Source organism: Tursiops truncatus, chromosome 7 (assembly GCF_011762595.2).
Source record: "Tursiops truncatus isolate mTurTru1 chromosome 7, mTurTru1.mat.Y, whole genome shotgun sequence".
Lineage (NCBI taxonomy): Eukaryota > Metazoa > Chordata > Mammalia > Artiodactyla > Delphinidae > Tursiops > Tursiops truncatus.
This window is the reverse complement of record NC_047040.1, coordinates 69,506,438-69,533,220: the sequence shown is the minus strand read 5'-3', so window position 1 is coordinate 69,533,220 and position 26,783 is coordinate 69,506,438. Positions and strand designations below refer to the sequence as shown.

Below are 26,783 nucleotides of genomic sequence, written 5' to 3'. Positions count from 1 at the left end.
TTTTATAGCCAACCCTATTTTTTTTTATACAAGTTATTTTAAATCTGTTTGGGTTAAAGGTAAAATATATTAGGATATCATTAAGTTAAAAACACGATTAATACTTAATAGTAGAATAGAGTTACTAATGGGATGAGACTGAACTAGCAATAATGCATTTTCTCAAATATTTTCCTCTTAGAATAATATGTTACATAGAATGGTACTGTATTTTTTAATTAAAAGTAAGACTAGTGGTTCTTGTGACAGAGCATTTCATGGAAAAATAACCTTACATTAGATTTACGTATAAAATAAAATACATATTGTCAGATAAACTTATATTTAGTTATATTTTTACTGGTGTTTCCATGAAAAGTTATGTTCCAACAGAAATTTAACTTACTTGTTTTGTGCAAATAAATGAAGTCCAGTTTTTTTGAGGGCATCTGGACATCCTGCAGCATTTTATCCAAAGCTGAATTGTCTTCCAGGACTCTCAGTTCTAAACAAATAATTGAGACAGCAGTCATTTGCTACAACATGAAGAATATGGATTGTGCAAAGCAATAACAAACAAGTGGGCGATTCACTGATGGGACTACACGTACTTCAGGTTATAAGCCTTGTTTTCAAGTCATTGTTAAGACACTCTAAAGCCAAAGAAAATCCCATTGTGCTAAGTACATGTTGCTTCTATTCACACACGCTTTCCTGAAAAGCAAACGAGGGTGAAATAAGAGAAAGTACCTTTATCATTGCTGCTGCTATGCAGAGTATAGAGGGGCAGACCAGGGCCTGTTAACATAATCGGGGAAAAGTATATTTTAGAGTTTTGTTTTTTTTTAAAGAAGATAACATACTTTTCAAAAATAGCGTTTGTTACCATTTAACTTTGATATAATTTTGACACCATTTAGCTTTGATAGAATGAATATCACAGTGGATAAGAAGCTTACTAAGTGTTAGCTGATTTTCCTTTTCCTTAAAATGAACGCAATTTGAGTGTAAGAAGTATTACCGGAGAGGCACAGGGCTCTGGAGAATGAAACAGAAAATGCACCTCTGACCCTGCTGGGCGCGTTGCGCACATTACTATGCCTGAGTCCAATTTCCTCATCTGTGGACTAAGCCATCCAGACCCAACGACAGCCGCTATCCTTCCCAACTCTTAACACCGAGGTCCAGCGAGTACCACCACCTCTCTCAGGCCCCGCCCCCTTAGGGTGGAGCTCCAGAGCCAGGTTCCCCGGCCCCCAAAGGGCAGATTTCCCCCCTGCTGCTGCCCCCACTGCGGAGTCCTGGACCAGGCGGCACATCTGCACTGTGCCTGACTTGGATAAGCAATTCCTTCTTGGCATGAGAAAAGTGTTTTTTCGCACACACTCAGATCGTCACTATTTATCCCAACTGTGGTAGTTGCAGAGTGGAAGGTAATGTATAGAAAAAGCTATCTCGTGAGCTATTTAATTTTGATACATTTGGATCATGATATTAATTTTTACATTTGATCAGAACCACAGTGGAGGCATTATAGGGACCTGGGTTTGAATCCCTGGCTTTCCTGCTTTGTGACGTAAGACAGCATATTTATGCTTCAATCTCCTCACATGTAAAATGAGGATAATAATATCTGCATTATAGAGTTTTCTTTCTAAAGGATCAACAAGATCATGAATACAAAACTTGAGCACAGTGCCTAGTATATATAAAACAGGTGCCCAAGAAATGGTGACTGGAAACAGCCATAGTAAAGAACTACAAAGAAAATATATTAAAGAAAATGTGCCAATGAAAAAAAGGTTCAGATAAATGGGTTGAAGACCTCTTTTCGGCGATTCACAGTTCTTTTTCAGAATATCCAGACTTTTTCTCTCATTTTGAGAAGTAATCTATCTTAGTGTTAATAGCAGAGGCCTGTGTTTGAATCCCATTGGGCCTCTTATTAGCTGCATGACCTGTGAAATCACATTGTCTCTCCTTGTCCAGATTTCTTCACTTATATTAAAGAAAACAATAATAACAATAGCAACAGAAGATGAAGCTGTGAGCAGGTTGAGTCACAGGCACCACCTACATACATTTTTCTCATTTCAAGGGGCAAGTGCATAAAATTATAATTTGGGTTAAAAAATGCACAACATGTATGTGTATAACGATGAAGTGCCTCTGTCATACATAAGCTCTGGGCTGTGCTTTCAGTCTAAAGCAAGGCTCTTGGTTAGAAGAGGAAGGAGAGATGGTTAGCTCACCACTTATACGTGAGTGAAGGGAATAGGACTTATATGATATCAAGAACTCAGATTCAATAGGAGAGAACTGAGCAGGGCAGAAACTGGGCACTGAAGGGAAGCCTTCAGGGATGGAGACACTGAGCCAGGAGGGTGGTAAGAAGGTTGTCCAGAGAGGGTAGGGCATGCAGGGAGCTACTCAAGAGGAATTTTGGGGGTACCCCCTGCTCTCCCTCCCTGTCCTTCATTCATACTTACCAGAGCATCTCAGCTGATAGTACTTCGCCTCTTTACTAAATGATACAGAGTAGTACTGACACCTTTCTGGATTCAGCTCACAACTAAGGCATGTCACTTTCGTGGGGTAATTAAGTTGGATTCTGTAAAACCAATGGTGGAAGTTAAGTACTTGATGAAAGGGAAAATGAAAGAAGGAATTGAATAATGCTGTATTCTAGTTTCAAAGATATCAGAATGCCAAAGCAATACTCAGAAACTTTTAAAATGTGAAAAAAATGCATGGATTAATTCATATTAACCTCAAACCTCCCGTTGTCTGGAAATATCACAAAGCATCTAATAAAGTCATGCTCTTTTGTTGACATGTGGGTTGGTTTATCGAGGAATAAAAGCATTCGATAGTAGTTCCAATTTAATATATTAGGACTAGGCAAAAAATAAAATAAAAACACAAGAGCCAGAAATTGTTCATTAGCTAAAAGGTCAAGTCAACAACTCGATAAAACTCTTACTTATAAAGATTTCTTCCACCTGGCATTCCTTTATGTTCATTACTAATGTAGTATCTGGGAAGAAAACAAATGAAATATATTAATTCTGTTTTTAAGCAAAAGTCAAGTACACTCCATTTAACTCAACACCAAGCACTAGCGTTCACACAAGTGCATGTGCCTTTGTGCTTGCCCTTCCTTTATCATTCTTCCCTGCCCCCTCATCCTCAGAAACCATTTGTCCCCCATCATCTCTAAATAGGGGATTCTTTTTTAACAGACTAAAATATCTGAATATGGGGATTATTCCCTTAATTAGAGTGACAAGGAAAAACTCAAAGAAAGTCTTCTTTCAGAATAATATGACTGGACAACTAGTCTAAAGTTGACACCCCATTTATTTACACTGTTTTCCATATTTTCTGTTTCATAACACAAACCACTCGGTGGCAGGAGCCCCATCCTCCTAAGAGTGGCAGAGCCACTTCGAAACAGGACCTTCAAAAACTGCTTTGAGCAATGGCAAAACTCCTCCGTGGTGAAACCAATAAAGAATTATAAAAAGTGCCTAAGATTCTAATGAAAAACAACACTCCCTATCCCATCAATTCATGCGTGGTAGCTGACAGCCTCTGAAAAGCTTTCCATTCGCCAAAGAGTAGGGCCGAGACATGGACAAATACAATAGCCTCTCCAAGCCTTCCAAAAATCCAGTATCAGTTGAAATTTAACAAAATGCCCCTGAACGCTAGTTCCGTGTTCCAAGACGTTTAAGAAAAAGAGGCTCCAGCTCTTCTAATGCAAAGCAGGTAAGAGCAAGAGGTAGAGCTGCTTGGTGGCATGGTATCAAGTCTGCTGAGCATATGTGAAAATCATTAAGGCTTCCGTATGTTAAAAAGAAAAAAGTCCTGAACACATTCCAAATAGACTACTCTTTATTTGTAGAAGATTTTGCCTTATTCCTGGGCAACGAATGGCATGATTATGACAAATATATTGATATACTACTGATTATTAGAATACTTACAGGTAATCACTGGTAAGAGCTTCTATCCCAATGACCTCCCAGGCTCCTTTTGTAATAAATGTGCAATTCTGATGGGATTTTTAAAAAAAAGAGGTTTATTAGACTCTCTCTCTGATCAAAGTTAAGGAGAGGATTAAATCATTTACATCAGGAATTGGGATAATCTCGGTTCTTTTCCCCATCCTACCTTACTGCAGAGACCACTGGGGTATGTGAATTAGTCTGATTATTGGTACAGTGATCGACTTTACCAAATGATTTCCACTTCAAGTTAGTTTCAAAAAAAGGAGATCAACCCGAAATAAATTATTTAAAAATACTCACTCTCTTATCTGTTTGGAAGTGACAAATGTGTTTGTAGCCCTCTTCGTTGCTGATGATTTTGTAGAAGCTATTCCCGTCAGAGGTAAAATGAGGTTCTGCAGGCCTAAACTAGAGAATAATAGGAAACACGAAACATGTTAAAGCACATTAGCCTCATCTCAGTACAACTTTAGCTTCAGAAAGTCCTCCCAACACCTATGCTCAAAACCCGTATTTCAGTTACTTGCCGATTGCAATCAGAGGGTCTCAATAGAAAATTCTCCTCCTAGAAAATGCAGACAAAAGATCTAACTCCTAGGGAATTTTTGATGGGGAGTAAATGGAAGAATAAACATGAAGAGGCTTACACAGGACACTCAACACATAGCAGTGGTTATTGTTACCCTTAGGCATCTTCTGTCTATGGAGGATAACGCTATGGTGTCTTGATATGTGTGAGAAAATTAGCATTAGCCTTTCAGTTCTAAGAAGTCAATTTCCTCGATGTCACAATGTGCTTTCTTGAAACAGACTAATATTATTTTTGACTGTTTCTAGTTGGAGGTGGTTTGTAATTTGAGGGATTTCCCCCTCCCCCCTGTTTCTTATACATAATTTTTTTGAAAGTCAGACTTAGAAACTCTTTAATCATTTCTGGACTAGATACCATAAGGAATGTCTGTCGTATATTTCATACGGAAACATTCATATAGTTATCATCTCTATTATAAGCCTTTCCATTTTGCTAAATAGGATCAACAATTTACCCAAAAAAAATAGTTGTATGGAAATATAGAACAAAATTTCCATTTTTTACAGTTCGATAAAAGATAGTTCTCAGAACATAATGTCGTTTAAGCAGAAGAGGATCTATCCCAGCCTGAAAGGAATATATCTCTTTACGACTTCGATTTCCTTACTACATTCGAGAGCAGGTAGGAGATGGTCTTTTAAAACTGTTGGTTCACTTCACTCTCGCTGTTTCCTCGCTCATCAGCTCCCATTTTGGGAAGAAAAATGCTTCCCTCTTCTATTTAGTGATTCAAAACGAATGCATTTATGGAGCAAGCCGAGGCGTGCAGTACACTTGGTGTTCTCATTACAGAGCTCGGAAACACATTCCCCTCTCTAGACCTGTGTTCACAGCCTTATCTTTTTAATACATTTCCCTGTTTCCCCTGGATGGAGTTGTGCCTAGTAGAAATGTGTGAAAAGTGGCATCTGTCTGGTTAAATACAGAGAGGAAAAAACATATTTTTTTCAAAGAGTCGTGAGGAAGTGTAGCATGTCTCTTGCCATGGAGGAAACCACTTTTCATGTTGGCAAACCTCTCCCCTCTGCCCAATCAATGCCTGAACAAAAAGGACGTGTGAATGCTAGGGGGCTCCGAGCCCAGCTGGAAGGGGTCGCATTTCTGGACCAGGGGGCTGCACCTCTGTGTTCTGGGAGACGAGAAATCCTTACGTTTTTTTATGTCACTTTGTTTCCCTCTTAAAGGGGCTTAATAGAAGTGGTCATACAAATTAGGGGCGATTCATTCTTCCTCTTTCACACGAGGTGCCATGATGGCTGCAATGCCTTCGTCGGTTTGCTTCACTCCACGGGCTTGTAGCAACGTGGCTGGTATAAGTCTGCACAAGGTGTAGCGTGAGGCATGGGAAGTCACGGAGGGTCACGTGCTTCCTTGGAGAAAGTTCTGCATCCAGGGTATAGTAAAGTGTGAACCCACGTGTGTATGATTCCTCCAGAGAGAGGTGCATAGCGGGTGTGGTGTGAGTGCCACTGCGTCCCTGCCGGGGGAAGTCCTGTCCCCTGCGTTTGTGCAGAGGCTGAGGGCGGAAACCATGTTTTCTGCCGCCGAAGCGCCTAACATCGAACGTGAGGTCAACGAAGACAACTGGTATCTTGGCTGCCTTTCAGCAACGGTTGCTTTTCAACTTTCCAGGAGCTAGAATTTGCCTAGAATATGTCTTTTGTTTTATCTGCTCTTCTCTTGAATTTTCACTTGTCCTTTTACTTTTTCCAACCAAGCATGTTGTATATTCTCTATAAAAAGACATCTCTACCGGGGACATTAAAATATTACGTTATAAAAGGTCAACTGCTGTCTCTATTAATAGCAAATAACATAGAGGCCTCGTTTGGTATATCTGCATATTAAATAGCTCTGAGTGTCTGATCCATACGACAGAGAACCCCATAACTCTTACAACTTACTCTTCCAACCCAGCCAGTGGTACTTATTTCAGTGTGCTGCTGTTCCTAGGGAGGGAAAAATACAGAGAGAAATGAGATATGAATTCTACGCTTTAGCTGCAATTTGTGGCAATATAAGCAAGATTGTACTTGTAATAAAATAAAGGAAAGCTATCTCCATTCACATATTTGTATGTATGATAGTACCTTTTACATAGCTACATTAGAACATTTACCTCTCTTGCCTAGAGCTCTGTCCTGGATGTGTACCTCGTAAGCCGTCCTGCAGGCTCCTCCACATTTTCAATTCAGCAAGTACAGAAGTATCTTTCCCTTATCCCCACCAGCTTGTTCTTACTCCTTCGTTCTTCTCTGGGTTAGTGGCACCATTCACCCAAGCCAGAGACCTGGGAATCACTCCAGACCCCTGCTCTTCTCACACGAACCCCCTCAGCCCCTGTCTTCTAGTCCTTTGACTTCTCTTGTTCTTCTCTACCATTATTGCCTTAGTTTGTGTCCTGTCGGGTTTCCCAGGTCCATGGCCCTGACCTCCTGGTTGGAGATGCTGCTGCTCTGCTCTCCTTCCAGTCTGCCCTCCACCCTGCTCAACCCACAGCTGACCTCATCAGGCAACAGATAGTTCTATCTCATTGTATTTCTTTCCTACTTAAAACCTTGAAATAGCTCTGAGTGTCTTACAAGGTAAGGTCAAGCTCCTCAGAATGGTGCCTGGGCCTTAGCATATACCTCAAACCTCAGCTCTCATCATCGTGCCTCCGCCTCAACCCCTAGTCCTGTGTACCCCCAGACCCTGCAGGCTCCAAGCTCTTCACCCCAGATGCCTTTGCACAGCCTCTGCTCATAGGGTCCACTTGCCTTCATGCTGCCCCGAATATGACAACTTACCCCAGGCTGCTCTAGTCTCCTCCATGTCATCTCCCATCCCCTTCTGCCTCCCCCCAGGCAGGTTGATTATCTTCTTTTGTCCTACATTTCCTTTGTACCTTGCTTATACACTTTTAGAGCACATTATGGTGCTATTGAGATGATCTAATTGGCAGGAAGCAAAGAGCCTGGTGTTTTACTTTGGATTCTGGCTGTCGCTGTGAGCTAAGCAAGCTCCTTGACCCTACTGAGCTTACCTCCACAGTGTCTGGCTATTGTGAGTGTTCAAGAAATGGTAACTATTATTATTGATTTTCATAACAGTCTTCCCTACCAGAAAATAAACATTTTAGGGACAGGCATGCTGCCTAATTTTTTTTTTTTTCCCCTCCAGAGCTATGCACAGAACTTGGAACAAAATAGGTATTCGATGATTGCTATATAAGTAATGAATGAGTGCATCAAGATACAGGGGCAGGCAGCGGAGGGAAGGATTTCTGAGGCAAGAATCTGCCGTGTGCCCAACCAGGGTGGAGCAGGGAGAAGAGGCGTGTGGCCACAGAGCCCATTACCAGAAAAGGGCTTGTAGAGCTGTCCTTGACATATGCCAGCAAGCCTCCCCCAGGCTCTACCCCTCCTGAGGCTGTTGGTCCCAATGGGGCTTTAATTTTGATCCACGACCTATACCTTGAGGTCTCTGGGCTGGAAACGCCCCCAGCACTTCAAGGTTGGATTAACACTTGCTTTTGCCTTAATGTTGCCACCCTCTCAGCCTGGAAGTTATCTATTTACTTTCTAAAGCTGTTTACTGCTGAAAGATAGTCACAGTGTGGTAATAGATTTGTGGCCTCTAGATATTTATTTTGCTACTCAGCGAGTCACTCCCCATTTCCTGAAACACGCTTCCTTGACCTTGCAGCCCCTGGCTTTCTCGGACTTTGTGAATTTTGACATCAAATTCTATTTTCTGGCTTTCCAATCACCACCACCCTTTTCCCAAGTGATAGTCTCCATAACTAAAACAGTATGACTAGTGAGAGCAGATGAACTAGACGTACCACCGGGTAATATCAAGTTATCTAAAAGTCACTCAAGATTTACTCACTGCCTCAGGGTCAGACACAGAGAAAGAATAGAAATTCAAGCTGTATTTCCTGATAACACTCTCCCTGTTTTCCTACAGCCCTCAGATCACATGTAGCTTTGGAAACAGAACATCCTGATTCAACTTTACCGCTGAGGAAATCCATCTTCCGGTGGTCTCATTGTAGTCACAGATATCCATCACTGAATAGTTCTGAATCCTCCGGATCCACTGCAAAGAAATCCTTTCTTCGGTCACCCATGTCACATCACACAAGTAGTAATCCCTGAAAGAAGGGAGGGAAGGAAGGATGGAGGGATGGAGGGAGGGGAGGCAAGGAGGAAAGGGAGGGAGGGGAGAAGGAGAATAACTATTTCCAGACCTTGGTACAAATAGACATTCTGCTCAATGCAATCAATCTTAATAGGAATACAATTGTAAATAGTTGTTGAAGCCATTTAACACCATAGTATTTTACCCTTTCTTAAAGCTTAAAGTGTAATTTAATTTTGAATGGAAATGCAAATATATCTGACAGGAAGAACAACAGCTAACATCCCACAGAGGTGTAACATACATGCCTCATGCCTCACACCATGCCTCACCATGGCTTTGCAAGTCCACAACTGGCCTTTGGTGGTGCCAGGGTGTCAGGGGTGATATTTTCCCATCTCTTTTCTGCTGTCTAGAGGGACCATGACAGGGAATCCAGGGACACTGGTTGAGATTTTATTCTTTTCTGGTAATTTGATATGTTTCTCTAAAACATCCTTCCTACTAGGGAGAAACTACAGTTGACCCTTTTCTCAACTTCATTTTCAAAGGGGAAAAAATGGACTCACATCTCTGCAAAGTTTGAAAACCAAATAATTATATCCTACAAATCTTTTCTCAAGTGTCAAAATATAAATCGTGTGAAGAAATTAAGGAAACTTTTGGTATTTTAACATAAATTTATATAAATAGAGATATCTCGAGCAGTACAGCCTCCTCCAACAAAAACCTTTAACAGTGTTTGGAACTGCATTTTGAGAGATGAGTGAGATGCATGGAATTCCTAATTTACCTTTCTGCTAGCCTCCCTAAATATTTGCTCTGGATAATTTATTTTATTTTATTTGCTCCCCACACCCTAGTGCGATTTTTGTTTGACTCTTCTTAAATCATTCCTGTCCAGTGTGTGATCAAAACCTTGCTCCCTTTGGTCAGAAGAATTCCAAAGGAAATTTTTCGTTCCACCCCTTCCCATCTGACCCTATCCGTTCACCCTAACATGCTCCTTCGCTCTTTCATTCACGGGCCGTGCCCACCCCTCCTCTTGTCAATGCTCTCCTTCTTGACTGCAAACTCTCTGAGGCTGGGCCACAGCTGTCTGGTTCACAGGGTATCTCCAGGGCCTAGCAGACTACCTGGCACAAAGCAGGTGCTCACGAAAATTCTGTGGAATGTAGCACTGAACAGAAGGGGAAGTCCTGTCCCATCCTCGGGACCTAAGTAGCTCTGTCCTTCCTCAGAATTCACAGATCCCTTCCTGTCCCCACTCCCTTCACAGACACTAAATGAAACAACAAATATTTCTTGAGCGCTTAGGATGGATCAGGTGCTGGATAAAGCACTTTAAGCCCCTCACCACTTCACTATCTCCCTTTGCGGGGCAGGACAGTTACTGTGTTAATACGCCCAGGGGTACCCGGGCCTCCAGGCTGTCTCCGCTACAGGTACTGAAAGAAGACCAAAACCCCTCACCGAGCAGCAAAGCACCACCTTCACACAAACAGGGACTCCTCTCCATTTCAGTCCTTTCTCTTGCTTATTAAGAACTGTACACTGTCCAGTCTGCACGACTGGTGTCCCCTGAACACCCTATGAGGTTTTCCACATGCCTCCCTTTGTCAACCTGCCCTTCCGTCTGAAATGACTGTCATGCTTTAACTTCTTCAGGATTTACTCAAATATCCCCCGCCCGTGAGGCTTTCTTGAAGACCCCCTCCTTCTACACCGCTATCACGGGTCCCATGGTGCTTTTCACGAACCGCCAGGCTGCGGAGTCTGAGAGGGTGAATGCTGCTTCACCGGCCCAGGAGCAAGGGCGCCTCATCTAGTCTAACTGCCCGATACTGAGCCCAAGGCAGAGGCGTTAAGTGAGAAAATGGAAAGGCAAACCAGTCATCCCGGGGGGTAGGGGATAAATACTTGCAAAGGGAATGGAAGAATGAAACGCAAGATAGAAAACAAAAGGTTTTGAAATGAACTCTCTAGACCTGGGGTCAGAACAATTTTTCAGAAGAGGGCCAGCCAGTAAATAGTTCCAGCTTTGCGGGCTACATGCTCTCTGTCGCAGCTACTCGACTGCCTTGGCAGCACCAAAGCAGCCAGAGACAGTGCGTAACGTATGAGTGTGACTGCGTGCCAACGAGATGCTGAGATTTGAAGTTCATGTAAATTTCACCTGTCATGCAGTATTATTCTTCTGATGATTCTTCTTCCCAACCATGCACAAAGGTCAAAACCGTTCTTACCTGGGGGACCATCTAAAAATAGGTGGGGGCAGGATTTGGCCGGCAGGCCCAGGGGTGCTAAGCCCTGTTCTATACCAGTAGTTCTTATTGTTTTATGTACCTGTCTCTAGGGGGAAAAAGGGTAGCATGGAGTCTGCGGCCAGCGTCGGCAGGATGCCCTCTTCCCTGGGTGGTTCATTGAATTAATCACTCCACCGTATGCAGTTGCTCTTAGTAGTGGTTTTCTTTCCAGGTAGTAATAGGTACCTTATTTTAAGTACCTTTAATATACCCAAAGAAACATTTACACAAATTAGGGGAATTAATATCACACAACAGGCCTTTATTACATGCCTACTCTTTGCAAGGCAGCAGCCAGTTTACAAAGGGATACGCTGTGTCATATGACTCTCAAGCACAAGTCTCTCCCAGCGCATTCAAATATGATTTGCTTTATAAAATTCAGTTATTCCGTCTATATGCACTCTCGAGGAATAAATAGATTTCACAGAGTGAGGAGCTTTATCCTGAAAAGAATTAAGAGGGTGAAGCTAACCAGGAATGTTTACCGGAGGGATGGGTGGAGGTTCTACAGAGGGAACGACTGGGAGGAGGAAATCTGAAGCCAACTGCTTATTTTGAATCCTGATTCCAACCCTGTCCAGTGTGTGACCTTGAACGAGTCACCTAACCTCTCTACACTTCTGTTTACTTGTCTGCAAAACACGAACTCTAACATTCTTCCCGCATAAGGTGATCATGAGCTTTATGTCAGCACTTAGATGAGTTCCTGGCCCAGAGCAGACTCCACATGGTGTGAACTCTCCTTATGTAGAGAAATTACTTCATTGCTTTAGTATTAAAATCAATCGTATTCCTCTTGGACTAATCCTGTTCCAGAAGTTAGAAGAGCTTGTTGAATCACTGTGCCTAACCTGGGAAAGGCAGTCAGTGTCTCAAGGGAAGGCCAGGCTGCCTCGTATGGTCCCTGGTTCCTCTTCCACCCCTCCCCCAACCACTCTAACCAGTCTATTCAGTATGTGCCTCTCTGTTTTTACAGAATAAAATTGGCATGTTGTGGAAAGTATACTTGACGATCCTGCTTGTTGGATTTTTCTGGTCTTAAGTGGGGACTTAAAACTTCCAGTAAAAACTACAATTAAGCTCTTGGTTTCCTTATATCTTTTTCATGACTCACTGACATCCTGGCCTGGTGTGATCGCAGCTCCAGGCTGGGTTATGCCCTCTCATTCTGTCTCCCCTCAATTCCAAATCGTAAAGAGAAACTGATTGAAGAGGAGCGTGTTTATATAAGAATTCAAAATTTAGAGCCCGCTCCACTGGTGAACCGCCTTTATGGAGCCCTCACAGGGTGCAGAGTACACCTCGGGCTGTGGAGAGTGACAAAGGTAGTGGAGGATACAGGTTCATGAACCTTTGATCTAGAAATGGGCAGGGAAGATGCCAGATGCATGTGAGTTTCCTGGCAGACTTCCCAAATTCCATCGCTCAATGTTTTCAAATGGGGAAAAGTTACTTTTATATGGCTGATTGCTGAACCTAAAGCATAATTCTTGGCTCTTAGTAGATAAAGTTATTTAGTACCAGGAGACCCACTAATCATGTTAAAGGGTTTTCTTCCCACCTCACCTGCCCCTTTCCACTAGGTCCCTTTGAAAAGAAGAAGGCTATTTGGAGTCCACTTTCCTAAAACAACCCTTGGAAAACGTGTGCATGTGTGGGGAGAGCCTCATCTTCCTGTAGGATTTCAGCTGCTGGATGCTCTGTGATGAAAGGATGAGGCCTAAGGAGAAAATTAGTGATGGGTGCGCGGGCAGAGGAAGGCCTGGCTCCAGGAGCGAGTGAATTACTACGGGACAGAGCAGAAGGTGCTGGGCAGCCGAAGAGGCATAACTTGCCCGCATTAACTTGGCCCTGCTGATCTCTGCATGAGGCTAGAAAACGAAGCACCGCCGTGTACGAGAACATTTTTCTCCAGAGGGGCCCTCAGGCCTGGTTTTAGCAAAGCTGCAGCTGTACTGGTGCTAACAGAGACCAGAGCTGGGTTTGCAGTTTCATACACAGCACATTCCTGTAGCATTTCCAGAAATGCTTCTTTGGTGAAATACGTTCCCCAGAAAATACCCACAGTGAGTAAAGCAACCCTCACCATGAGTGTGGCGTAAAGAACTGCAAAGAACAAAGACTTAAGGATTCATTCATATAGGGGGAAAAATAAGTCCTTAAACTGCTTAAGTTTCCTGAGCTCCGAAATTCACAACTGTGCCTTGGAAAGTGATTTCTAAGTGGGAAAGATGCCATCTCTTCATCTGTGAAATGGCCGTGAAAATGACACCATAGGCAGCATGTGGGTAATAAATGAGACAACGTGAGCAGAGCACCAGGCACAGTCCCCAACATAGGAAGCACCCAATACACTTTAATTCGACTATTCTATTACTCTGGCCCAGCAAGTGTGGGCCTCTGTCCTACTCCCAAGCTCCCATGCTAAGTTGCTGTGTGATCTTAAGCAAATGGGTCTACTTCTCTGAGCCTCAGATCTCTCATCTGTGTCTCACAGAGGTGTTCTCAGTGTGCTCCGGAACCCCGGTAGGTTCTGTCGATTGTGAGACGCCTGGGGGAAGGAGAAGGCACAGGGGCTGGGCCTAGAACCTGAGCAGCCATCTGCCATTGGCTTACTGGCACCCCACCTCTGTTGTATCTCACTTGCACAAAGGTTTCTTGCTCCTTAAAAACATTTGTAAGGTCCAAAGCCCCTTCCAGATCTAAAATCTTTCAGCGTGGGAGCTCACGGCTCATCCTCCCTTCGGACAGATGTTGGGCGTATACCAAGAGGGCACGCAGGGCTTGCTTCTCTTCCCTGGGCAGCCCCGAGCTTGTGCACACTCGGTGATCCTTCCACTGCAGTCCTCCCCCCACCCCCCGCCCCACCGTGCCCTGTCCAATTCACTCATCCTCCGGGATGCTTTCTTTGATCCCTGGGGTCACAGAAAACCCATCTCCCCCTCCTCAGAATGCCTCCAGCCTTTTGTTTATGCCTCTGTCATAGGCGCTTTGGGAGTCATTTATTGACACGTTTTATATCCCCCACCCCATCATAAGTGCCAGAAGGGAGACTCAGCCCTACAGGACATCTATGAGTGTAAATAGCGGGTGCTTAATCAATGTTGATGGAAGAGATGGCTGGACGGGACCAAAGAGCAGATTTTAGAACCAAAAGAAATACTTTTTAGTTGACTGATAATTAATTTTCCCTAGGAATAAACAGGTTAATATAGATACTTCTGAGAAAGTAAATGAATTAATAACCACAGAGCAAAGCCTCCAGCATGCCTGACGTAGTAAATGCAACACTGAGAAGGAAAATGCTTCCATATGGCTCTGATGATAACTTCAGGCATCTGAGGGCACCAGCTGAATTCACACAGCGGGAGAGAGAGGCACCTCGAAGAAGAGTGCTTATGAGCTCCTTCTTTCAAGTCAGAAAGATTTGAATACAGCCCCCTACCGGGTCATTTTCTTAACCTCTAGGCCTCATTTTCTTATCTGTAAAAGAGCCATATAATAATAGTTGCTGGAAAGAGTTACTTAAAGGCTAATAAGATAAAGCACGTGATGCCGTGTGTCTGGCACACAGAGAGTGCTCAACAGAGGCTAGTCATCATTTAGAAGCAATGATAAAACCAACACAAGTAATGGAAAAGAAGAGAGAGCAACCTGATGGCCAAAAGTTTCATGTAGTTTGGTGTTTACAGGAAGATAAAGGAGGGGCTGAGAGTTTCAAACCACCAAGGATCATGCAAGCAAAGGACGTCTGGAGGTACATCGGTGTCGCGGGGGTGCCTAAAATTAGTCCACGGTTTCCCTGAATTACTCTAGGTCTTACCAGGCCCCGCAAAGCCCCGTGTGATCTGACCTTCCTCCCATCACTCCCCTCTCCACTCAGACGCTCCAGACTCTGTGGCCTCCTCGCAGGGCCTCCACTGCACCAAGCACGCTCCCTCTGCAGGGGCTTTGCACCCGCTCTTCCTCTGCCCGGATACTGCTCCCCCAGCTCTCCATGTGGCTAGATCTTCCCCTCTTCCTTCACATCACTGCTCACAGGCCTCTTATTAGAGAGACCTTCCCTGGCCTCCCCCCAACCATCAGCATCACGGCTGCCCTCCTTTGATCGTCTTCACAACATCTCACGTAACTTTATTTGTTTACCTGGTGGCTGTCTGCCTCCCCTACTTGAGTGGAGGCTCCAGGACACCAGAGGCTCTGGCTGCTCTATTCATTCTGCAACCTCACCCCTGGAACCATGCCCGGCATGAAGCCATGAAGTTGGAACTCAGCAGAGTGTGTATGGTCAGGCCCCCCAAGATGGCTGTTCTCTTGCTCTCTGTACATCCCCTGCTCCCCTGAGTAACCTTCCTACATACTTGCCCCAGGCTCCAGCCAGTGGCTATTCTTAACAAAGGGAGGTGAGGGGCGTGCCTCTCCGCTGGTTTCCTTGGTAAATAATGAGCCAACCTGATGTAATCCTCCCTGTAACTGGCAATCTCCTCTTCCCCCTGGGAGCGAAGCCTGCTGCCTTGTCCTGCCCACTGTCCACAGCAGCACACTGTGCGGTGTCACTCCAGGACCTTGCTTCAGATGTGTAAGCTCCCGCACCCATTAAACCACTGATGTCTTTGTTGCTGACTCTGGGTTCTTTCTTTGGTCTTAAAGCTGGGCAAGTGCAGCCCAACAGAGTGGTTGAATGGAAGAATGAATGACGGGCAGGGCCAGGTGACACCATGAGATACTGCCATTGATTCTGCCATTCATTTTGAAAGTGTTCTCCCTGGGAGCTGTGGAACTGTTTACAACACAAGCATTTGGGTCAAGAATCTTACCCTATTAACACAGAAGCAGGAGGAATGATTTGTTGGGAAGTTGCATTGATGTCTGGGCTGAGAGTGTTGGTATTTACAACAAAGAAATTTACAGTTGGGTTCACAGCTCCTGCCTAGGAAAAAAACAATCACAGAATTGGTATTGACAAAAGATATATACATAACAACATCACACAAGTTTAGAGCTGTACAAAAATGTCTGCATTATGGCCATAAAATTATAAACAATCAGACACTTTCAAACAATTTAATACAGATAAAATGAACATAAGGGAGAGTCATGAAATGCAACCTTCTCATGTTCAGGCAGAAATATATATATGACTCCCGTTTAAGTAATGAATGCTCATAATTTATGCACTTTGAGCAAAAAAGGATAAACTTGTTAAAATCAATTCTTTTAATTTGTAAATATACCCTGACTCCCGAAGACAAGAAGACCGATGGCTGACCACTAGGAAGAATACCCTGGGTTCAGGCAAAGACACAATCCCCCAGGAAAATTAGTTTACCTGAGCCGAGAGCCAAAATGCTAATTAGGAAGCCTTCACTTCCACTCCAAATTCAGGTTCAGTACTTTGGAGTTTTACAATCAATATTATGACAGAAATCTATAAAATCGTTTTATATATACACATAGATTTTCAATTGACAAATTAGTTAGAAATAATATGATATTTTTAGTGAGAACACTCTATGGTATTTCTTTGCCAGTTGCACTCTTCAAAAAATAACATTCCACTGAAAATACATCTCCATATTTAGTCTCTGATTTTTTTTCTTTTAACTTCCTCTGTCTCCCTAAAATGGCAGCTCTTCATAAAGCAAATTGAGGGAGTCGGTAAAAATAAAAATCCCTTCTCCCAAATTGCTTACAGCAAAAACACTTTGCTATTAGATTTTCCTATAGATGATACTGTGGCCATTGTTATTATGACACTAGTGAAGTGAAGAATCCTGGTTCCCTCCTAAACCTCCCTCTTCCTTGGCTTATACTGCTTAATAAGGCTCTTCAGTGTTCATAAACATGCATCCCAGAGGGGGAAACAGTCTTGAAAACCAAGACATGACACTATTATTCCAAATGTAGGATGGGTGAAATTTACATTAGTGCCAAATCTATAATAGAACTACTAAAACTCGTCCTGTATCAGTTAGTAATACAACCTGGTATATAACCCCGCTCTTCAACTTTATCTAGGGCACGATCCAACGTCTACAAATGAGATGAGCTTGTCATTCAGTCACAGCCTCTCTTTTCCTCCTTTCAAACATTTTCATTCCCCCTACTTCTTTCAAAAGCATTTCCCCCATCTTTTTCGGCTTGTCATTCTTCAAAGTTTTTGGAGAAATTACAAAACCTTAAATCACACTCTTTCCTGGGATAATAAAAATACTTTAAAATTGCCACATGCTGTTGACTTCAGCAAGAGTAATCACACAAGCTGTTGAAGAGAGACTGACAATATTTTCATTAGCAGGAAAGGATTAAATGAAACCATTCTCTTCCCATCAAATCACGGAACCACTATGTAAACGGAGCACAGACCTTTGGATAAGGAATCTGCATGGTCTTTGGGTACTGCAGTGACTCATCAGAGTAGAAGGAGTATTCAATCAGTGGGACTTCTGTATCGTTAAATTGGGCATATGCTAAAAAAGTGCCGTTTGGAGACCACCACAGAGCGGAGTAAGTACTGAAGACTTCCTCTGAAAAAAGACAGAAATTGTTCTGTTACAAGAAGTAGCTGATAAATTGGCTTTGGCATTCAAAATATTGTTCTCATTAGCTTTAGTAATTACAGTAGAGTTCAACTAATGAACCACTTTGCATTTGCTGGGCTTCCAAAATCAGAGTAATACAAACGAATAAAAATAAAATCCTCAAGGATAGAGCTGGATTGTAAAAATAAGTAACCCGTTGGACCATTTTTGAATATCTTAGCACACAATATTTAATATAAACTCTACATTTTTTCCCTTATCTTACAATCCTCTAAATTTATGCCACAAAACATACTAAAAGTAAATTTCACACAAGGGGCTGATTCTCCTTTCTAATTTTTCAAACAGTCACCATGCCAGCATACGCTCCCCAAGTGGGCTCAGTTTGTACTGAGCCCGCAGGGTACTGGTGGGTGGTGGGTGGCTCCAGGCTATCGAACCAATATGGTGCCCAGAGTTTACTACTCTTGGCACAAAAGCCTTGAGAATGATGGATTTTGAATGGAAGGGAGCTCCATGAGACCCCTACCAAGAAACATCTCCTTTGCCTAGTCTAGAAACTGAAGACTCCCTTGGATTAACACCCTCCTCTGGTCTATCAGCTGATGGGTGAGGGAAGACGGTAAGATGGAAGCAAAAGGAAAGGAAAGGGTTTTCTTTCTTGAACAATGTTGCACTTGTTCCCAATTTCTGGCAAAGGTAGCTCCTTCCTATGTTTATTATGGAGTCCATTCATGGGACTTCCCATCTCTGCCTCTTAAAATGCCAAAACCTCTTTCACCAACTGGGAATAGAGGATTCAAGTAGACTTGATGGAGCCTCCTAATCCTTTGAGTTAATCCACACATTTCATGTTGTGCTGCGAGAGGAAAGGTAAAAGCAAAAGCATAAAAACGTGAATATTAGAGTTAGGAAATCATTTATCCCAATCACTTTTCTGATTCTTATGCCTTCTTGACAAGTTTCTTCCAAATGCTTGCTTTCAGTTATGACAATGGTAATGGTAGTAGGAGTAACAGTAATAAAAATAACAACAATAATAAAATATAATAATTATAATGATGAGCAGCTGCGATTTAATGCCTGCTGACCACACACTGATAAGTAACTGACATCTATTATCTCGGTTAATGCTCACAGTAACTCCTTGTGCAGATGAGCAAAGGGGCAGGCAGGCTTAAAGAGAGTAAGCAATTTACTCAGGAGCACATGACCAATAGTTGCTAAAATCAAGAATGAATCCAGATTTGTCTGGCTGGAGTCCATCTTCTACTGTTCCTTCCTGCCTATTTCAGCACTTCTAGTAACAGAAAACCTTCTACTTGATCAGGCAGCCTGCTCCCCCTTTGACTGCTTTATACATATGTCACTGAGTTACATTTATGCAGCAATTTAGAATTTACAAAACACTTATCTAATTGAACCCTGGGTAAGTCTATTCACAGGCTATTTTACAGAGAGGACAACTAAGGTTTAGAGAGATAGAGTGAATTGACAGAGACAAGAAGGCAGGCCTTGTGATTCTAAGCCAAGGAGGTTTCTCACTAAGAACTTCTTCATATACTGAGTTCATGTCTCATTCCTTATAGCTCCTACCCATTGGTTCTAATCTAAGATCAAGATGCAATTACATAAAATGAATACAATGACAGCAAGGTAATGCTTTGTAAAATCACTTTTAAGTACAGGTGGCAGGTAGGAGTCTATGTTTTGGATTAGTAGTTATTTAGAATACTGAACACTTTATCTATCTATCTATTTACTTATTTATTTTTCTTTTCCATTATGGCTTATCACAGGAGATTGAATATAATTCCCTGTGCTATACAGTAAGACCTTGTTGTTTACCCATTCTATTTATAATAGTTTGTATCTGCTAACCCCAAACTCCCAATCCATCCCTCCCCCACCCCCCAACCTTGGTGACCACAAGTCTGTTCTCTATGTCTGTGAGTCTGTTTATGTTTCATAGCTAAGTTCATTTGTGTCATATTTTAGATTTCACATATAAGTGATAGCATATGGTATCTGTCTTTCTCTTTCTGCCTTACTAGAATACCGACCACATTTTTCCATATCAATGATGTGTCAAAACCATTATTATAAAACTACACTGGTCAAACTCAAAGTCCTAAGAATGAAGGGATCATGGGTGAGGAGAAAGAAGAACAAAGAAAGAAGGAAAAGATATCCAGCCCTTCCTGAAGTTGGCTATGAACACGATGGGTGTCTATGGCACTCCCACCACCATCCTGTGATAACTCCCATCCTGCCACTTACTCTGAATTTCCTTAGGTACCCCTGGGACCTAGTTTCCTCCCTCTAATAGGATACTTAATTCACTCCATGACAGTTTTTGTTGGCTTCTTTGTCTCTCTCTGGGCTGAATTCCCTGAGAGCAACAGTTGGGTAGCATTTGTCTCTGTGTCCCCAGCACCTGGCACAGCACCTTGTAGGTGGTTGGCACTCAATGTGAATTGCACTGAATTAATCACAACCCCCGCCCCCACCCCTGCCACTGTCAACACTACTGCCTCAGGGGGGTAAGGAATGCTCCATCTCCCTAAATTATTTCCTTCTCTATCCCCTCATCTCACCAAAATTCGCATTTTCAGCTCTGGGTTAGGTAAACTACATTCATACTCAAAAGTGACTGTATCGTAATTAACTTCATCCTAGGAGATAAAGTATTATCCTTTTTTTTTGGAAAAAGAAAACACTTATTAACTAAAGTAAAATAATAATCAATTAGAAAATCATAAAATAAAGTGAAAAGAGAAAACTTGAGAGAGAAAGCTATTTGGGGACCCAGGGTGGGGTGGCAGCCCAAGTCCCAGAATATAGGCTCCTCTGTGAGTGTCTCTCCTCAGTGTGGCATGTGGCCCTGTTTAGACCTTGCAGCTTTGTTTGTCCATTTACTTATGAACCTACAGATTCTCAAAATGGACTCTCTTTTGATCCCAACAGGTCTTCATGGCTACAGCGGAGAGGGTGGCTCCAATAGGAAGGTGACCCCATATATGGAGAAGCAGGTGTGCCCTTTTCTAAGTATGGAGCACTTGTAAATGTACAAAACCAATTGTAGGAATTTCCCTGTAGGGACTAAAGTCCCGTTTTTAGAGACAGGCCCACATTGGAACTGTGAAGCCATTCTTCTGCTTGTGAATGGCTTAGTCATGAACAGGCAAAATGAGATCCCTCCAGCTATTATCTACCTTAGAAAGAACCTTAGTGTCGGAGTGTTTTTATCTTAGAGCTGCCCAGCTGTTCCAAGGAAGGGTCAGTCACAGCTTTGGGAAGAGGCTTTATCTAGCTCACGTTGGGGATCCTGGAGGTTGTGCTGTGCTGTCCAACAAGCGTTAAAGATGTTTTTCAATATCTAAGTGACAAGTGATAGTAAATTTCATTGTAAGTTTTCATCAAACACTTGTTTCTGGGCCATGGGAATTTATCTTTCTTTTAAAGTGTTTCCTGTTCTTATAATGTTATCCACTTAACTGAACTCGATTTGAACTAGTAAGAACCGAAATTGTCACGAAGAAAAACCTTTTTTTAATAAGTATGAAGAAGAAATAACAGGATAAAATAAGGATGAGTCTTTAATAAGCATGAGACAATCTTATGAAGGGTTTGGAATAGCCTCAAAATGCTTTTTACCTTGGCAACTACAGACATGAATAATGTTTTCCTAATATTTTCTAAAACTCTTTATCCTTAAAGAGAGAATCATTCTTTTTAACTTTTTCAGTTCTGTTTTTTGAACCCAGTTTTTCCTAAGTCTTTCTAATTATTTTTTTCTTCTTTAGAAACAGGAAATGCTAATTTGTTCAAGTTCCAATGAACACAAATCCTCTATTAAAAAAAAGGCATTTTCTTACCCTTGACTCCCCAATCTCCAGACAATAGTTTGTCATCTTTTGGAATGTTCTGGGAGTATTTCGTTTTCTTTAGTAACTTCTGGGTTAGGTAGGCCCGGTTCAAGAAACATCTGATATCAATCTGGAGGCTTTTATGCCCCAGTAAAGCAGAAAAGCTACCTACACAGAAAGGCCCTTTTGTAGCAGTAGAGCAAAGACAATAGGAGCATTGACGAGACAGTGAGGATGTAGCAGCAGTAGCCACTGTGAAGAGATTCTTGGTCTATGAGATACCTAGTGTTATGAGTGCTAAAGGAGATTTGATGACATTTTTAAAATGCAACTTATTTTGAATGCCATTGAATTTCCCCCCATTTTAACTGTTTTTGAAAACGTACAGATTTTCTGATTTGAAAAAGCTTTAACGTCTCTACCTTCATAAACCCAGTCAGTTATTCCATTATAGATTACATCTTCTTTCCCAGTCCATGTGACCCTCTGACTTGGCAAATTTGGTTCATTTTTGACATAAATATCATTTTTCCAAACGTACGCCTAGAAAGATTGGAAAAAAAATATTGATACATCATATATTTTATTCTGGATTTTAAAAAACTTACCAATTATTTTATCCTCAAAAAATATTGGTATGCAAGTGTAATGATTACCTAAGCTTATTCCATTGATCAGGAGGAAGAGTCATTTACTCCCTCCTCTCACATTCTTAAACTGTAAGTATAGATACAGAAGCCCAAGAAGCAGCTCACAACCACGCTATTTGGATACGAAAGTGTATGCGAAGCCTGGGAAGACTGACCACTTCTATAGCATGATGTGTGCTATGCATTTCTCTCCAGGGAAGGTGAGTAGATGTTGGGCAGCTGCATGCCCAGAGGGTGAAGTCAACTACAGATAAACAGTCTGTCTTCCTGTTTAGATTCTTCTGGACTTCTGACATTCTCCTAAGACTATAGCACGTGAAGGTATATCTAGAGTGACAACATAGAGAAAGTCACAGAACTATCAGAAAGCAGGAATGCCTCAACAAAACAAAACAAAACCCAAAGTGCAACAGAATTAGAATTCAAGACTTGAATGAACATTTTCCCAGTAAATAAACAATTCCCTAACAGTAGTTCAGAAACTTTCAGGAATTGTATTTACTCTGTTAGACTAATAAAATATTATTTTAGGCAATAAAACTCTGTTTGATAGTGATGTACTGGCTTCCTAAGTATCTGCTCTGTATCATGGTTAGCAGCTTCTGCATGTGAGAGATTTGAGCCATTATTTTTCTGACAAGGGGAGAGACTCACTAACCAATTTATGACCCACTGGTGACCATGTGACCCACTGTGTGTTGTTTGGGATTCTCTCTTCTGTAATTAGCTGCCTGGAAAAAGATAAAGAGAAACATTTCCAAGTGAATAAATCACAGTGGAATTTCTTTTCTTTTTAAATTATTATTATACTAGAAAAGCATAACAGATTTTGGGAGGAAGTCGCTGACCTTTTATTTAAGTCATAAATGTCATACGAAGCTGTGTAGGAATGCCTCCATTGCTGCAAAAGAAAACAAACATTTCAGGCTTCTGTGATTCTTGGTAGTTTGACCACTTGCTATAGGAGCCCAGCTGAGAGATAAAGCCGTATAACATTGTATAATTCTCAAATTTTATATCTTATAATTCCCTATCTAGATTCTTAAAATTTTGGAATTAGAAAATATCTCAGAAATCATCTAGTACAAACTCCTCCGGATTTTACCTATAACTTTTCTCTGGCCTCACCTCTGCAAAGGAGACTTCCCAGGACCACAGTGGGCTGAGGTGCCGTTTCCTGTGGCAAACATTATTCTCAGCACTTAGCACAGTAATGTTAAGTTCAGCTGTTTAAGAAAATGCAAATTTTCCCTTTTCAACCACCTTATTGGCAAAATATCTTAAAGAACTTTAATTCTATTGCTGGTAGTGATGGAGAGAGATGTTTACTTTCCTACACTGATCATGAAAATATAAAGTGTTACAGATTTTTTGAAAGCCACCTGGCAATATGTTTTAAAATTGAAATACATATACCATCAATATTTTAAATAACCATCTCAAGAATCTAAAACATGAAAAGCAACCAAATCCAAAGAAATTAGAAGAAAAGAAGTAATAAAGGTCAAAGCAGTAATCAAATAGAAAAAAATACAATAGAGAAAAATCCAACAAAGCTAAAAACTGGTTCTTTGAAAAGACTAATAAAATTACTAACACAGAGTAAGAAAAAGAGTATGAATGAATAATATCAGAAATGAAAAATGGGATACCACAATGGGCTCTACAGACATTAAAAGATTATAAGACCTTATTTTAAATGTTTTTTACCTATAAATTTTAAAAGTTAGAAAAAAGGACAAATTCCTTTAAAAGCAAGTTATCAAAAGTGAGACGAAAGAGTGAATTCTGAATAGTTTTACATCTAATATAAAACTGCATCCATAAAAAACCTCTGTACAAAGAAAACTCCCAGCTCAAATAATTTTACCAGCAAACTCCTTGTCATTTATCCAAATGAGCTGAAAACTTATACCCACACGAAAAACCTACACACAAATGTTTACAGCAGCTTTATTCATGTTTGCCAAAACTTGGACATAACCAAGATGTCCTTCAACAGGTGAATGTATAAACAAACCATGGTCCAGGCAGACTATGGAATATTATTCAGTGATAAAAAGAAATGACCTACCAAGCCATGAAAAGAAATAGAGGAAACTTAAATGCATATTGCCAAGTGAGAGAAGCCAATCTGAAAAGGCAACATACTGTATGATTCCAACCACATGACATTCCAAAAAGACAAAATTACAGACACAGTAAAGATCAGTGGTTGCTAGGGGTTCAGGTGAAAGGAGGGACAAACAGGTGGAGCACAGGGGATTTTTAGGAAAAGTGAAAATATTCTGCATGACACTATAATGACAGATAAAAGTCATTATACACTCTACATTTGTCAAAACCCATAAAATGTACAACACAGAGAGTGAACCCTAATGTAAACTATGAACTTTAGTTAATAATAATGCGTCAATATTGGCTCATCAATTGTAACAAATGTACTACTACATTTAATGCAAAATGTTAATAATAGGGAAAATAACAGGGGTGGAGGTGAGGCAGGGGGTGGTGGTGAGGAAGTATACGGGAACCCCCTGTACTTTCCACTCATTTTCTGTAAACCTAAAGCTGCTCTAAAAAATAAAGTCTATTAATTCAAAAATAAATGAGCTAGAGCCATAGCAGATGACTTGGAAGAAGTTCCACATGGTACCACTGAGTGAGAAATGCAATTTACAGAAAAGTATGGAAAATAGGATTCTATTTTTATAAAATAAACAATAACTAAAAAGAATCTCTATCTTCCTAGAATTATATGAATAAAGAAACAACTATAAAATATGGAGGGGTATACAATAGATTCTCAACATGGGATACCTGGGGAAAAGGCAGAGGGGTGAGGAGTAGGGAGTCAAGAAAAAATGATAAAAAAATAAGACTGAAGATTTTTTAAATATATGATCATAGATTTGCATTTATGAAATATTATGTTTATATGTGGATACATACATAAATTAAAGATTTTTTTTTCAAAATTACTTGTCTGTATGTCTGTTTTCCCTACCATACTCCTAGAGATAAGAAATTGTGTCTTATTCATCTTTAAATACCTGGAGTCTGGTCTAGTACAAGCCACATAGTATATATTCAAGAAACAGACCAAACTAAAATAATCAAAGTTTACCTATGAGGCTGAAATAGATGAAATAGGTAGCCCAAGACCCCCAGCTGTATTAGCAGAGCTAAGACCTGTCAGGTCCCTAATCTTGAAAACTATTTCCCACTTATCATTCATCACCGTCCTGTCCTCTCATGTCAACAAATATTTATTGTCTCCTCTTCTTTGCAAGTCATACATTCTTTTTTGAATCCTGAATTATTCTGACACACTCCATGCTTGTTTCTGGAAAACCTCTGAGTATAATACTCACTAGAGCCAAAAGTTGTGGTACAGGCTAAAAATATTAAGAGATTTAAGAAGTTTTGAGATCATTTCAGGGTGACAGATCTATCATGGGTTGTAAAGGGAAATCCAAGATGTTTGTATATTCACTTAATCTTCCGAAACAGACTCATCAGTCTATTTAGGCTATAAACATTGGCACCTATCCTCTTGATTAGGCATTACTGGATAAGACAGGCTCCCTCTTTTTGAGGAGCTCATAGTTGAATGTGGGATATGGAGACATAAACTACAAGAAAAGAATCACAGAGCATGCAGTGGAGGTGGGTGGGGAAAGGCAGGAATCATAAATTAGGAATTGGGGAGGGAGAGAGGCTTATGGAAAAGGTGACTCTTGGACTGAGTCTCAGTGGCAGAGGACTGCCACACAGAGAAGGAAAAAAAGCATCATAGCAGAAAGAGGTTCAAGCACGAACATAGGAAAGATCATGTTTAAGAGCACAAACTTTGGAGTCTTCTAACCTGGATTCAAGTCTTGCTCTAGACTGAATATTTGTATTCCCCCCTTACCCTCAATTCATATGTTGAAATCCTAGCCCCCAACGTGATGGTATTCTGGAGATGGGATCCCTGGGGAGTGACTAAGTCACGAGGGGGAAAGCTCTCATGAATGGGATTAGTTTCCTTATAAAAGAGACTCCAGAGAAATCCCTTGACCCTTCTACCATGTGAGGACACACGGAGAAGACGGTCAACTATGATCCAGGAAGTGAGACCTTGACAGATACTGAATCTGCTGGCACCTTGATCTTGGACTTCTCAGCCTCCAGAACTCTGAGAAATAAATTTCTGTTGTTAAGCCACCCAGTCTATGATGTTTATAGCAACCCAAATGGACGAAGGCAAGTCTCCAATATGTAATATCAGGCAAGTTTCTTTCTAGACTTCAATTTTCTCTTTAGGAAGATGAGGATAGTGACAGAAACAATCTCAGGGGCACGAGAATGAACGTGAAGTATTTAGCAGGACTCCTGGACATTGTCAACAAGTCACAGACGATGCAACTATTATCATCGGTACAGCATTAAGCGATGAGGCGAGATGCTATGAGAACATCCATACTAGGCTGTATGGTCCTTACTTATTTATGTTTTCTTTTTTTTTAATTAATTAATTTTTAAAAAATTATTTGGTTTTGTTCACTGACTCACTTACCTTTTTTTGTAGCTACACCTTAAAATTAAGAATTGATCTTTCTGAATGCACTAGCTCAGTCATGGAGAAACCATGCAGTAGGATCTAAAGAGCACTGGCAGTAGACCTCCAGGGAAATTGAATAAAAGTAGACTTTTCTTTGT

The 26,783-nt window shown here is 41.2% G+C and overlaps 1 protein-coding gene across 6 annotated transcripts in view; it reads right to left on the bottom strand.

Annotated features, from left to right (window-relative positions):
- The window catches only part of DPP4 (dipeptidyl peptidase 4), a 77,432-nt gene that overhangs the window by 24,313 nt on the left and 26,336 nt on the right, over positions 1-26,783 (bottom strand). For 5 of the 6 annotated variants that reach the window (XR_012333107.1, XM_019923175.3, XM_019923174.3 and 2 more), the window contains 13 exons: positions 22,928-22,980; positions 22,738-22,810; positions 21,852-21,972; positions 17,385-17,545; positions 15,836-15,948; positions 8,587-8,722; positions 6,489-6,533; positions 4,293-4,400; positions 3,969-4,036; positions 2,963-3,016; positions 2,469-2,590; positions 730-777; positions 386-484 (listed from right to left, as the gene is read on the bottom strand). Coding sequence is in view for 5 of the 6 variants with exons in the window: in XM_019923175.3 (XP_019778734.1) it covers positions 386-484; positions 730-777; positions 2,469-2,590; positions 2,963-3,016; positions 3,969-4,036; positions 4,293-4,400; positions 6,489-6,533; positions 8,587-8,722; positions 15,836-15,948; positions 17,385-17,545; positions 21,852-21,972; positions 22,738-22,810; positions 22,928-22,980 (1,201 nt within the window). In the remaining variant the exon portion in view is untranslated. The remainder of the gene's footprint in view (positions 1-385; positions 485-729; positions 778-2,468; positions 2,591-2,962; positions 3,017-3,968; positions 4,037-4,292; positions 4,401-6,488; positions 6,534-8,586; positions 8,723-15,835; positions 15,949-17,384; positions 17,546-21,851; positions 21,973-22,737; positions 22,811-22,927; positions 22,981-26,783) is intronic. The other variant, XM_033860080.2, reaches the window with a different exon arrangement.